The following is a 13,926-nucleotide window of genomic DNA, read 5'->3' on the forward strand; positions in this document are numbered from 1 at the left end:
CAGAGGCAGAGTCCTCGCCTATCTCATCCCCGCGTCTGCACTCACGCGGGCCCTGAGCGGGGTCGTGGAGGGAGGCCTGGACCAAGGACAGGAGGGAGGAGGAAGAGGAGGCGGTGGCAGGAGGAGCGTGGGGGCGGAGGCGGCAGCAGGAGAGAGCGCGCGCGCCGGCGGCGGCCGCCCAGGGCCGGGGCCGCGCGCCCAGCCTGAGCCCGCCCCGCCGCCGAGCGTCACCGAACCTGCTTGAAATGCAGCCGAGGAGCCGGAGCGGGCGGCAGCGGCGGCGGCGGCGGCGGGGGCAGCGGCAGCCCCGGCGCCGCGGCAAGGACTCGGAAGGCTGAGGCGCGGCGGCAGCAGCGGCGCGGGGTGCGCGGGGCGCGGTGGCCGGAGCCCCCGGCCCGCCATGGGCCGCCCGGAGCGGGGCGCGCTCCGGCCGCGGGCGCTGCTGCTGCTGCTGCTGTTGCTGCAGCTCCAGCATCTCGAGGCGGCAGCGGATTCGCTGCGCGGCAGCCAAGGTGCGTGCGTCGCTCCCGGCCCCGCTCTGCGCTGCCAGAGCAGCCAACAAAGCGCGGCGGAGCGGCCGGGGTGGGGGCGGGTTGCGGCGCGGACCCCGGGCTGGGCAGGCTCCTCGCGACCCGGCGGCCCCTGAATGTGTCCTGGACCCCCGTCCCCGAGGCTCTAGCCTGCGGGCACCCGCTCTTGGGCTCAGTAGGGGGCCCAATCGGCTGTGAACTTTGCGGGGAGGGGGGTGTGCGGGAGATTATTTCTGATTTCGGCTGAGCGGTGCGAGTGTCGCGGGTGGGGTTTATTTAACACGCTCGCTCCGCTGCGGCGGTGAGCGCAGCCCAGCGGCTCCCCCGCCTGACAATGCGTTTCCGGGGACCCCTTCGCTCGGTGGAGAGAGAGTGGCTGATGGAAGGGGGGTGTGCTCGCGCGCTGGGTCTGCGTGAATGACTGTGGGCCGTGTGTGCAGTGGGTGTCTCTCTGTGGAGGGATGCCCGACCCCAAGTGTGCTGTGCCGAGCGGCCCGTCTTCCGAGCAAGCCAAGCCATCCCGGAGCGAGGATGCCCGGAACCCCCGTGGTCTCCAACACCACCCCTTCCCTTCGCCAGGCAGCCTGGGGTGCGTGGTGGGGCGCAGGGCTCAAGTCAGCTGATCCATCTCCCCCTCCCCCCACGACCGCAGGGCCAGTCAAGGAGTGCGAAGAGCACCAGTTCCAGTGTCGGAATGGGCGCTGCATCCCCTCCGTGTGGAGATGCGACGAGGACGACGACTGCTCGGACAACAGCGACGAGGACGACTGCCGTGAGTAACCTGCCTGGGCACGGGGGCTTGGGAGGAAGTGATCGGTGGGGGGCGCAGGTGCACACGTGGCTCCAGCAGCCCCCAGCCGCCTGAGCGGGCCTCGCCGCCCGAGCCTGCACCCTCGTTCCGGGCCTGGTGGCTCTGGGCGACCTGGCGGGAGCAGGCGGCCGGCATGTCTTTGGGACCAGAGGCGGAGCCCGAGGCAGGGTGCCCAGGGAAGAGGGCGCGCCGACCCGGGGTGTTCTCACTGTGGGCGGGGACACGGCCGTCCTTGCACGCTTCTGGCTCACGGCTCTCCAGCCTCCCGCCCGCTCCTACCCGCGGCCCGGCCCCGCGGGACGCGCGCGTGATTCGAAGTTCCACGCTGCTGCAGGCCTCCCCGCGCTCCTTTTCCTGCTCGGGTTTTGTGAATGAATGGGCTCCCCGGGGCCCCTGATTGGCTGAGCGAGGACCACCCCATAGGCCCCCGTGGCCGTAACGGCCAATCGCGGAGCGGGCGGCTGTGTAGTATTCCGGCGCCCTGGGCGCAGGGGCCCTGCCCCCGCCCCGCCCGGCCGCATGGTAGGTGCAGGCGGGGCCCGGCGCTTTTCTGCCGAGTCACTGCGAAGAGCTTTTCGGAGCCGCCCGTTAACCTTACCGTGCTCGCCCACCGCTCTTTCCTGGTGGCTCGAGCCGGAATGAGTCATGGGGCACACCAGGAAGCAGGGGGCCGGGAGCAAGGGTTTGCTTCCTGGAGCGGGTCCGAGGGCGTGCGTGAACCCCCCACCCCTTGCCGGCGTGTGCAGGTGGCCGGCTGCCTGTGCTGAGTGTGGTGGGTGTGGGCCATCTTGGAGTTCCTTCTCAGGGTGCGCGGGGGTTGGGGACCGGAAGCAAGTTAGCAGGGAGCTGCGATGGGATGCCGCAAAAGAGGTAGCAGTTGCTTTATTACTGGGCGCCTGCCTTGTGCCCTGTGCTGGAGCGCCGCCCCCCGGGAGCGCAGCGCCTGCGGATAGAGGGCAGCCGGCGGACAGACCCACACCCCACGCGGCGGGCAGGAAGGGCCGAGGGACGCTGGCACTGGCACGCTCTGTGTTGAGCACCTGAGGGGCCCCCGGCCATGTTTACCAGACAACTTCACCCCGTTACTGTCAAACCCGATCAGCGCTGGCTCTGTGACCTGGGGCGCCTGCCTCTGTTTCCTCACCTGACCCCAGGAACTAATAATTCCTGCCCTGGCAGTCCTAGCGGGATTGAGGACCAGTTCTAGAAATGTAATTAATTGGAAGTAGCAAGACCAATATGTGCTGACCACTGTGCCAAGCACTGTGGTGAAGTGCCCGTCTCATAGAAATTTTTGTTTTCACAGCAGCCCCATTTCACAGAGCAAAAAACGGAGGCACTCAGAGGTGAAACTCCTTGCTGCACAGCCGCTGGGTGGCTAAGGAGGAGCTTGAACTTAAGCACCTGACGTGAGGGTGCTTAGCCTGGTGGTGACCCTGACTGTTTCCCAGCGCTGGGAGTGCCATCAGTGGGAGCCGCTCAGCTGTGGTCCCCCTCCGTGGCCATGCCGAGGGCCAGGGAGGGAGAAAGAAACTGTGTTTCTGGGCTGCCCGTCCCTTATCTCCCTGGTTCTGTTGATGGCAGCAGTCTCGTGGGGGTGGCTGCGAAGGGACAGAAGCTCCCCTGTCACCCATTTGTAGACCAGCTGGCTCCGAGAAGGTGAGTGGCTGGCCCAAGGTCACCCAGCTCAGAATGACGGAACTTGGTGAGGCGCTCCGCCCACCAGGACTCAGGGGGTGGGGAGTGTGGTGTGGAAAGCCCCAGGCCTGCAGACGCTGGTCCGCTTCCCTCTCGTCCCCACTGGGGGCTGCAGGCAAGGTGGAGGAGTGAAGCAGCCCCCTGATGGTGGCGGTGAGTGGGGACCTCGCTGGGGCCAGGAGAGCACCACTGGCCGGTCTGGGCTTCTGCTGTGGTTCTGAGATGGGTGGGATGGAATGCTGGGCCGGGAGGTAGTGGACAGAAGCACAGGACGTTAGGGGCTTGGAGTGGTCCCTCCATCATCGACTCTAAGCATGGAAAGTCTCCAGGCAGGGCAGCGATGGCTCCCAGTGGCCGCAAGGGGAAATCGGAGGCGAGGCCTTGGGTGGCTGTGTCCGGGCCACGTGCTGGGAGGTGTTCTTTCCTCTCCCGTTCCGTTCTTTCCCCGTGGAAGGGGCCCCCCTGCCCAGACCAAGTTTCTTTTGACGGTTCTGCCCTCAGGCTGTTGGCTCCTCCCTGAGCAGCCTGCCTGGGCACTGGGCCCTACAAGAAGGCCTGGGCCGTCCTGCCTGTGTACCTCCCTGGACCTGCAGACCAAGGGCTGGAATTTATAAATCATGAGTTCAGGCTCCCACAGAGTCCAGAACACGAGGCCAGAGGGGGAGAGCTTTGGTGCTGAGGAAGCCAAGGAAGGCTTCCTGGAGGAGGAGGTAGTGAGCTAGGTCTTGAAAGGTGGTTCTGGCACCCTTCACTCAGGAGAGGCGGCGTGGCTGCCACACAGCCACAGATCTCCTCAGGAGCGCAGACCCAGGCTTTCTCGGTCCTGGGCCTCATTCTCGGTGGGCGGGACTTGGCCTGTGGGACACACAGGGGACGGGCCAGCTGGGGAAAGGAAAAGCTCACGGGGCCTCCCTCCGTTTGCGGCTGCAAGGACCTTCAAAGTGGAGGAAGGGGCCGGGAGCAGGGCAGTTCGGCCAGGGATGTCGGTGGGAGTCTTGGCTGTGGCCCTGGGTCACGTAGGCCAGCTGGCCCCTGGGCCCGGCTTCCTGTTGCTCCCTAGCGCGGGTGGAGAGGTGGTGCCCCTGGCCCCTGGCCAGGCCTCTGCTCCCAGAGAAAGGACACCAGCAGCGCGCATAGGATGCTGGGACCCTCGCTGTGGGCCAGGCTGTGGCTGAGGTTTGACTTGCATCGCCTTATTTTCCCCGGCCTGTAAAATGGGCGAACCTGTGAAGTCCACGAATCGTTTCCATTTCACAGGTGCAGAGGGGTGAAGCAGCTGGCTCGAGGGTGAAAGGGCTGGGATGTGGCTGCAGGTGCCCAGCAGCCGAGCTGCTGCCAGGGGAGGTGCGGGGGCCGCCCTGCGGGTGACCCCGCCTGTCATGCCCAGCCTCCAGTCCTCCTCTTGAGATGATGTATTCAGCCCCAGCCCTGGGAAGGATTCCGAGCGGCTCCCTGTAGGAAGGTGGGCTGGACAAGCACTCTGGTGCCGGGCCCCTGTGCCTGGCTTGTCCGGGTGTCCCTCGGCCCCCTCCATCCCATGTTTAATAAAGAGCGGCTGTGGCGAGCTGTCCCACGGCGCAGAGTTCATTAGCTGGGCGAGCCTGGGCCGCAGGAGTGCTGAGCTAGGCCTGCTGCGAAGCAGCCTTGTAAATAATTAAAGCTTGGCCCCAGCCCCCCGCAGCCACTGTCGCCTGCATCTGGCCTTCGGTGGAGAGCGCAGACCCCAGGCCCAGCCTCGTGGTCCGGTTCTGAAGCTCGGCTTCCTCCTCGGATCAGGCAGTTCCAGCAGCCAGGGGCTGAGGTCAGCTTAGACACCTCAGCACCGCTGCCTGCTGTCCCCCATCCTCTGCTATAAACCCGTGCCGCCGACTGCAGCTCCTGCCGCTCCGGCCTCCGGCCCCCAGCGCGTGCCGTGCCGTCTGCCTGGAACACTCTCTCCCCTCCCGCACTGGTGACGTTCTTTTTGTTGTGTTGGACGATTCCGTGCCCGTGTCACCTCCAAGCAGCTTTTCCGCAGCTGAACTGCAAGTGTCCATTGGGGGAGTTTAGGGACCTGGGTTGAAGGCACCACTCGGTGGAGCCCTGAATCAGGCACCTGGGTTTACATCCCAGCTGTCCCCGGGCTATCCCCAGGCCACCTGGCCCTCCCTGCTTGGAGCTTGCTGGCATAATGCGCCTGGTCAGCAGCAGTGGTGCAGGAATGGCGGTGGGTGTGGCTTGCCTCCGCCAGCCGTCTCGCCGAGTCTCTGGGTACCTTTGCCAGCTGTTGTCTGAGGGCCCTGGCATTTGCCTCAGCCACTGGGTTGCCCAGCCTGGGGGAAGAACTGAGTCAGCCAGGCCTGTGGGGCCCTAGGAAGGCAGGGGCTGGCTTCCCGCAGGCCGTGTGCTTGTCCTGACGTCTGTGTCCGTCCTGTCTGGCCTCCTGGGTGGGCCTTTCAGGGAGGGGCAACCCTGCAGCTCAGGCCCTATGCTTCCTTTCTTCCAGGCCCAGGTCTGTCTCCTGGCCCTGGGCCCAGCAGGCCATGGCCAAGCTTGTGGAAAGCTCTCCTGGGCCTGCAGGGGCCTGGAGGGCGGTTGGCCACCTCCCCAGGTGTCTGCACTCGCTCCCTCGGTGGGGAAGGGGTGAGGAAGGCGGGCGGCAGGTGGAGGCAGAGAGCTCCCCAGGGATGGAGAGAGGAGCCGCAGAGCCCAGGGGGCTGGTGGAGCACCTGCCCCCTTGAGGGCTGTCACCAAGTGGATGCTCTGCTGGCGTGCCTAGGCCCATGCTGCTCCCGGGAAGCCAGCCCAGAAGGCTGTGGGAGGCTCGGGCCTTGTCTCCTGATCGCCCAGCCTCTGAAGGCCTGGCAGAGGTGCCCCCTACCCCCCGCCCAGGACACCCTTCCAGACACAACCTCAACCCCGCAGCCCCTGAGCTCCCACTGCGTGGCCTTGTTCTCAGTCTCCATCCTTCTCCACATCGTGTGCTCCCCAGCCCTGCCTGGACACAGGGATCCTGCGTTCATAGTTCTCCCGAATCACTGATAGCAGATACTGGCCGTGTGTACCCTGCCTGGGACTGACCTGGGCCACGGGCACTGCTCAGCTTGTAAGAGCTGTTTTCTTCTTATTCCCATTTTTTTAAAAGATTTATTTATTTATATGAAAGTCAGGGTTACACAGAGAGAGAAGGAGAGACAGAGAGAAAGGTCTTCCTTCCATTGGTTCACTCTCCAATTGGCCATAATGGCCGGAGCTGTGCTGATCCGAAGCCAGGAGCCAGGAGCTTCTTCTGGGTCTCCCATGTGGATGTGGGGGCCCAAAGACTTGGGCCATCTTCTACTGCTTTCCCAGGCCATAGCAGCATAGCAGAGAGCTGGATCGGAAGTGGAGCATCCAGGACTCGAACCAGTGCCCATATGGGATGCCAGCACTGCAGGCGGTGCCTTTACCCGCTTCGCCACAGCACCAGCCCATCCAATTTTTTTTTAATTAAAAACATTTTAAAATTTATATTTATTAGAAAGAGAGAGACAGAGAATCTTTTATATACTGGGTCACTTCCCAAATGGCCTCAATGGCTGGAGCTGGGCCAGGCTGAAGCCAGGAGCCTGGAACTCCAACCAGGTCTCCCACGTGGATGGCAAGGGCTCAAGCACTTGAGCTACCCCAGGCATGTTAGCAGGAAGCTGGATCAGAAGCAGAGCAATCAGGATGCAAACTAGTGCTCTGATACAGGATGCTGGTATCGCAAGCGGCGGCTTAGCCCGCTGCGCCTCAACACTGGCCCTATTATTCCAGCTGAGGCCCAGAGACAAGGGACTTGGCCAGTGTCCGTGACTGTTAAGTGGTGGAGCCAGGGTCCGACCCAGGTCAGTCTGGTGCAGAGCACTGACCTCCTCGAGCTTGTCCGCCCCGCCCTTGTCCAGCCTGCTGGGTCAGAGGGCCGGGAGCTTGGAGTGTGTGGAGGATGCGGGAGAGTGACCACTGGGCCCACAGTGCCTCCCTGGGCTACACGGTTGTGGGTCTGGGCAGGGACCCTCCTCTCGGGGACCCCACAGGGCCCTGGGAGAGCACCCTCTTCCCTGGCCTCCCATGGATGTGTCCCGGCGCTAGGGCCAGGGTTCTCTTGGCCACAGCCTGCCAGGTGGTGGTTATTCAGCCAAGCGTGCAGCAGGGCCACTGAGGGCAGACAACCTCAGGGAGTGACAGCCCCAGTGCTTCTCCATGGAAGAGCTGTGGGCCCCGTGCTGGGGGACTGCAGGCCCCGGATTGCCAGCGAGGCATCCAGGGTGATGTGTTAAGGAGAGCCAGAATCCTTTTTTTTTTTTTTTTAATTTATTTTATCTATTTATTTATTTTGACAGGCAGAGTGGACAGTGAGTGAGAGAGAGACAGAGACAGAGAGAAAGGTCTTCCTTTTGCCGTTGGTTCACCCTCCAATGGCCGCCACGGCCGGCGCACTGTGGCTGGCGCACCGCGCTGATCCGATGGCAGGAGCCAGGTACTTCTCCTGGTCTCCCATGGGGTGCAGGGCCCAAGCACTTGGGCCATCCTCCACTGCACTCCCTGGCCACAGCAGAGAGCTGGCCTGGAAGAGGGGCAACTGGGACAGAATCCGGGGCCCCCACCGGGACTAGAACCTGGTGTGCCGGCGCCGCAAGGCGGAGGATTAGCCTAGTGAGCCATGGCGCCGTCCCTAGAGCCAGAATCCTTGCGCATGCTGGCCACCTGGGGCGGGGCCTCGCTCACACGGAGGAATGAGCCTGGGCTCTGGAGCCGACGTGCGCGGTGACCTCCCCGCCTGCTCGGGCACCCAAGGCGTCCCTCCCCATCAGCAGCAGCAGCGCCCCTGGGGAGTGGTTCATTACCAGTCCTGCTGGCCCTGGCTCCTCCCACAGCTGCCATATGTCGCAGGCCCCAGGAATCGCGTGCCTCCAGAGGGGCTGCGGGCCTTTGAAGGTCCCACCCAGCCCTGACTGCTCCTCACCTGCTGTGTCCCATCTGACCCCTGCGTCTGGGTGGGGCCCAGCCCAGGTGCCCACAAGCTGGGAGATCCGACCTTCCCTGGACACCGGCCTTGGGGTGCCACAGGGGACTCCATCCCAGTCCCCAGGAAGACTGCCTCAGCGTCCTGGCTTTTCCAGCTTGTCCTCAGAGGGACGAGCCGGGGAGGCGGGCAGCGCCCCCATTGTCCTCGTAAGGAAATCAGGGACTTGCGCGGTTCCTGGTGGCGCTGCAGCCAGCACGCGCTTCGTTGGCTTTGTTTATGTCCCCAGTGGAAGGAACTTGTTCTGAGTGCAGGAACGCCAGTTGGTCCTTGTAACACAAAGCAACCCTAGAGAAGAGCAAGAAGAGGAAGGTGGCAGTCACCATGGTGAGCCCTGACACCAGGCTTCTGTCTGTGTGAGGGCTGGTGTGCCTGGACACCGACCGGGCTGCTTCAGATACAGCAACAACGAGGCCGGCCGTGCCCGCTGTGTTCTGCCGGTGTCCCACGCGGCTTTCCGTGCCAACAGCCGTGGGCGCCCGTCACTGCTTAGAAGGGCCGGATAGGTCCCATCGCATAATCCCGCGTGTTCTCCCCATGGGTGTCGCAGTGTCCATTCCCTGTTCTACACAGTGCTGGGATGGCCGTGTTTGTACCACACCTCCGCACCCTCGTCTGATCCCTCCCTTAAGATACATCGTTGAGAGAGAGAGAGACACACACAGGAGGCCTTCCCATCTCCACAGCCACATCTCCTACGTGTCCCCCTGACCCCATTTCCAGCCCAAAGGCCCTCCCTCTTCCCTGGGCACAGGGCCACCTTGTCCACCTTGTCCTATGAGACAGACAAAGTAGCCATATCCAGCCTCGCAAAGCAAAGAGGAAGGGCAACTGTGTTCTGGCCCCAAGGACTTCCTACCCCCACTGAAACAAAGCAGATGAGAACAAAACCGTCCCTTCATTCCTGCCACTGTTATCGGCAGACTCCGTCCCCTCCCCAGCATTGTTCTGTTCCTGCACCTGACTTGCTGTGTGACCCCGGGCGAGGGGCTCCCCCTCTCTGAACTTCATTTCTCCTGTACTTATTGGTCCTAGCTCCACTTGCGCTGCCAACCGCACTCAGAGCAGACTCCTGCCGAGAGCTGAGTTCAGGGCACGAGCTGGGCAGTCCTGGCCTGGGGGTGGCGGTGGGGGCCTGTGTCCTCAGAGTCCCTTAGGGTGGGGAGTATGGCTGGTTGGTGGGCTGCATTCTGGGCTGGTAGACAGATCGCAGATGGGCTCTTTTTTTAATTTAAAGATTTATCTTATTTATTTGAAAGGCAGAGTTACAGAGAGAGGGGGAGAGAGATCTTCCATCTGCTGGTTCACTTTCCAGATGTTAGCAACAGCTAGGGGCTGAGCCAGGCTGAAGCAGATAGGAGCCAACAGCTTCTTCTGGGTCTCCCACATGGATGCAGGGGCCCGAGCATTTGGGCTGCCTTCCCAGGTGCAGTAGCAAGGAGGTTAGATAGGAAGTGGAGCAGCCAGGGCTAGAACTGGTGCCCGTATGGGATGCCAGTGCTGCAGGCAGCAGCTTAACCTGCTACACCACAGGAGTCCAGTTCTGTGGGCTGCTTTCCCTCCTGCCTCCTTCCTGTGGGCTGGGTGCTGTGCAGTGAGGAAGAGAGACGGGGTCAGACCTCCCAGTCCCGTGAGCTGATCTGAAGTGGAGGAAATGTACCTACAACTTAGAGGTGTACAGGCACCGGGAGCCGTTCTGCCCAGAGCCCGGCCGTCGAAGTGAGCATTCCCGTGCCCCTTCCCAAGCCTGTGATTCCTGGGAGGGACTGGCCGCTGGAAGGGACCGTCGCAGCTTCCTCCTCCTCCACCAAGGACACACCAAGAGGGCGGCTGCTGAAGCTGCGGCAGGAGAGATTTAGGTCAGCTGGCCAGCTGGGAGGACGTGGCTGCCTGCGAGGACAGAGGCTTCTCGGGTGGGGGTGGGGCCTGCAGGCATCATCACCCCCACTCCTGTCCGCACCAGGGCCGGGGTGGCAGCCTTCTGGGTGGCCCTCAGGAGCTGGTTAACCAGCTGGGCCTGGCCTCGTTACCCACGAGGGGCCTTGGTTCACCGGTGAGTCCAGGTTGGCGTCAGAGACTTGGCAGCTGCTGAGAGACTGGAAGGCCCATCGAGCCCAGGTTAAGCTGCCTTGCAGAGTAGGTGGAGGCCAAGGGTGGGCATTCCTGGAGGCCTCAGTCCAGGGGCGTTCACGCCGCACTCTCTCTCTCCAGCCCTGAGCTGCACCTGCTGCCCCGTCATCCCCAGAGTGCCTTCTTGGCCATGGGCACACATGTGCGTGTTTGGGGGTGCATGCGTGATGCGAGGGGCATGTACCAGGTGGGAGTGACTATTGTGCACACATAGCAAATATGGGGCCACAGCAATGCTCTTCTTCCCACACTTGGCACGGAAAGGCCCCACCACCACCCGCCATGAGGCCAATGTAGTGGGCAGTTGTTGGCAGCTGGAGAGGTACCAGCAGTTTCTGTTCCTAACTTGCCCCCTGCCATGGTAGCCGCTCCTCCCCAGGCCGTAGCCATGGCCTGCGAGCTATCGGGCCCCTTCCCAGGGGCCTGAGGTTGTTGCAAAGAGCCGTGGTCTGGGCAACAGGCCCACGTCTGCACCTGCCTTGCCCAGTGGCCATTTGGCAGATCCTTGCCCCTCTTGGGGTCTTTGCTCATTGGGAGTGTGGTATCTCCAGGCTCCCATGGGCCCCAACGCCCTGGGATTCTCATTTTCCCCAGGGCCAGAGCTTTCAGGGGAGCTAGATGGTGCCATGGCCTGACCCCAGGCTCCAGGAGGCCCAGGACTAAAAGCAGGATCCAGGCTGTGAAATCCAACCAAAGGAGGCCTCTGGGGCCCTGCCCAGCTGCCCACACAGGGGCCACAGCCAAAGCGGCCGTGCGGAGTCAGAGCCAACTGTTTATTAGCAGGGCCTGTGTCTCCTTGGGAGTTTTCTGCTTGTGTATTTTCTCACAGAGCCGTGATTGGGCCTGTTTTCTTACGCCTGTGGGCCAGCCAGAGCAGACCACGTGAATTAGCAGCCCTGGGATGCTCTTTGCTTCTCTAGCCACGGGGCACAGCGGTGCAGGGCTGCCGCAGCCCCCTCGGTGTCTGCCACACCCAGGCTCCAACAGCAGCCCCTCCACTTGCGGCTTGCAAGTCCCTAGAACCTGAACCCCAGACGCCTGCCCCGCACAGTCGGAGAGGCCAGTCCTGCTGGCCTATGCGGAGAGCCAGAAAGCTCAGGGCGCCTGGTGCGTGGGCCCCACTGAGCCAGGGAGTTCTTCCTGCATTCCTGGGTTGGACCAAACCAGGACAGAGAGGATGGCCAGGCCTGGTTCTCTTTACCCCCACCTCTCCCCAGACACTGCACCCTGCCTCCCTCTGGCCTTTGGCCTCTCTCACCTGTGCAGATTCTATGCGGAGGTCCCCGCTCTGGGAGCCCTGTGATCTGAACTCTGTCGCAGTACCCCCGCCCGGCTCCCCACTCTCAGCCTCACCCCCAGGCAGCCACCCCTTGTCACTGACTTGCTGAGTGACCTGCATCGGTCTCTGCTCCTCATCCCGACTCAGTCTGTACAGGAGGAGACTTAGCATGGGCTCGGGAGTTGCAGTCCCTTGGGCAGCCTTTGAAGTCCAGCCCCAGTCCCTTTGCAAGCCTGGTGAGCAGCCAGGGGGAGCGGGTGCGTGTGAAAGGCCCCAGGGCCCCTCATCACTGCCAGGTCTCCAGCCAGGCTGCTGGGGGACAAGTGGGATCCTGGGCACTTACCCCTCTCTGAGCGCCTGCCTCAGCTGTCAAGTGGAGCCATCTTCCCCTTGGGGTGGCTGAGGCCTGATGATGTTAATTTGTGAAAAGCCTGGCTCACGGTCAGTGCCCAGTTCAAGGCTGGTGATCCCCTCTGAACCTGTGCCTCCTATCTACCCTCTGGGGAGGCCCTCCCAGGCCAGGGGTCAGGGGGAGCTGCTTTGCTGCTTGGAGTGGGAGGGGCTGGGGAGCCCTTGCCCCCAAAGGCTCCTCCCTGCCCGCTTCTCCCCTGTGGCCCCAGGCCGAAACTTACTGGCCCAGTTTAATTAGAGAGAGTCCTTCCCAGGACCTCATTAGGAAATGAGCCCAGAGCTGTGGGGACCTCCAAGGGGGTGGAGTCCAGGCAGAGGTGGCATTTTGGGTGTGGCTGGCCCAGCCTGGCCTCAGCCCTGTGCCCCAAATATGCCCAGGAAGTTCTGGGCACTTGGACAGCAGGACATAGAACCATGACTCAGAGTGTGGGCAGCAGGACAGAAGGGACTGCCCACCTCCATCCTGTATCCCCTGCCCTGCTCCGCCTACCCCTGGTGCCCACCATGCCCAGCCTGGCACAGAGCAGGCCCTGGGGCGTTGTGTAGAGCAGGTGAATGAGTGAATGAATGTGGCGCTTGGGGCTGGGGCAGCCTCCTGCCATCCCAATGCAGGGTTTGGGGGCTGGGGGACAGGAGCTCACCAAGCCACCAGGCAGCTCATGTCCCTGTCTGCTCACCTGCTGAGCCCAGCTCTGCCTCTTGCAGCTCCTCTGCTCCTCTCCAACTCCAGCCCTGCTCTGGGTCCCTGCACACAGAGGTGGCTTTGCACACCAAGTCTGCTCCTGCCACAGCCCCCAGGCTCAGGAAGGCCAAGCCTGCCCCCGCTGACCTCCCCGTCTGGGGCCACTGTGCCTGGAGGTGAAGGTGACATCTTCTCAGACAGCTTGGTCTCCTGGCCTGCAGTGCCCAGATCCTGTGACGGTGGCGGGCTGGGGCTGCACTCTTCTGGCCCCCTGAACCAGTCCGTGGCACAGGCCTTACCGTGGCTGTGGTCAGGAACCCAGGAGGTGTCGCAGCCTCTCTGTTCCCCTCCATGAGCTCCCGCCCCTGCTGCTGTGCCCTCCTGGGCTGCAGCAGCCTGCCTTAGGCTGCGTCCCATGCCCTGCCCCGCAGCTGCCGTTCTACGTCCACCCTTCTGGAAAGTGCATGGCCGGGTCCTTCCCCTGCTCGCCTTCTACGCCCACCCCTCATAGGACAAAGTCTTCTCAGAGCCCTTCAAGACCTAGTTACCTGGTGGGAAAGCTGTCGCTCGGGTGCCTGCATCCCATCTCAGAGTGCCCGAGTTTAGGTCTCAGCTCCGTTTCCGATTCAAGCTTCCTGCTAACGTGCACCCTGGGAGGTGGCAGATGATGGGTCAAGTACTCAGGTCCCTGCCACCCACGCGGGAGACCTGATGTGGTTCCTGCCTCCTGGCTTCAGCCTAGCCCAGCACCAGCTGTTGTGGGCATTTGGGGAGTGAACCAATCAGTAGAAGATTTTCTCTCTCTGTCTCTCAAATCGGTAAATGAACACTTTACATGAACCTGTCACCTCTCCATCCTCCGATGTCACCATCAGTGCCAGTCACAGCCCAGACCAGAAGCTCCGCACCCTCTCCTTGGCCTGGAGGGCCTCACTGCTGCTTGTCCAACTCCCTTTATCTCTAGAATCACCATTCCCAGGGAGCCCTCCCCTCCCCGCCTGTGGGTCCGAGCCTCCCCCGGGCTTCCCCATCCCGCGTGTCCCTCCATCTGTCCTTGTCACTCTACACTGTGATGGCCTCATTAAGAGTCTGTGCTTCACAGCGCAGACCGTGAGCCTCAGGGACAGAGACAAGGGGTCCCGGCCAGGGCTGGCAGAGGAGGGCAGAGGGCTTTGCTCCTGCCCAGTGCCTTCTGCCCCTGCCGTGCGTGCCTGAGCCAGGCGGCCCTGCAGGTCCCAGGGAGGTTTGGTTCTGTGCCTACTGCCCTTGCCGCACCTGAGGAGGAGCTACCGATGGGCACACCTTGTGGGCGCACTGGGAACCCCAGCTGGCTCCACTGTGATGGGGATGGGACCCAAG

At 63.0% G+C, this 13,926-nt stretch overlaps 1 protein-coding gene across 22 annotated transcripts in view; it reads left to right on the forward strand.

Annotated features, from left to right (window-relative positions):
• The first annotated feature begins 230 nt into the window (after positions 1-230).
• The window catches only part of LRP8 (LDL receptor related protein 8), a 69,025-nt gene continuing 55,329 nt past the window's right edge, over positions 231-13,926 (forward strand). For 7 of the 22 annotated variants that reach the window (XM_051856466.2, XM_070078472.1, XM_070078475.1 and 4 more), the window contains exons 1-2: positions 232-512; positions 1,183-1,302. In XM_051856466.2, coding sequence (XP_051712426.1) covers positions 401-512; positions 1,183-1,302 — 232 coding nt within the window. In that variant the 5' untranslated portion in view covers positions 232-400. Of the gene's footprint in view, positions 513-1,182; positions 1,303-13,926 lie in introns of all 22 variants that reach the window. The other 15 variants (XM_051856467.2, XM_070078476.1, XM_051856471.2 and 12 more) reach the window with 4 other exon arrangements.

This window comes from Oryctolagus cuniculus, chromosome 7 (assembly GCF_964237555.1).
Source record: "Oryctolagus cuniculus chromosome 7, mOryCun1.1, whole genome shotgun sequence".
In the NCBI taxonomy this organism is placed as follows: domain Eukaryota; kingdom Metazoa; phylum Chordata; class Mammalia; order Lagomorpha; family Leporidae; genus Oryctolagus; species Oryctolagus cuniculus.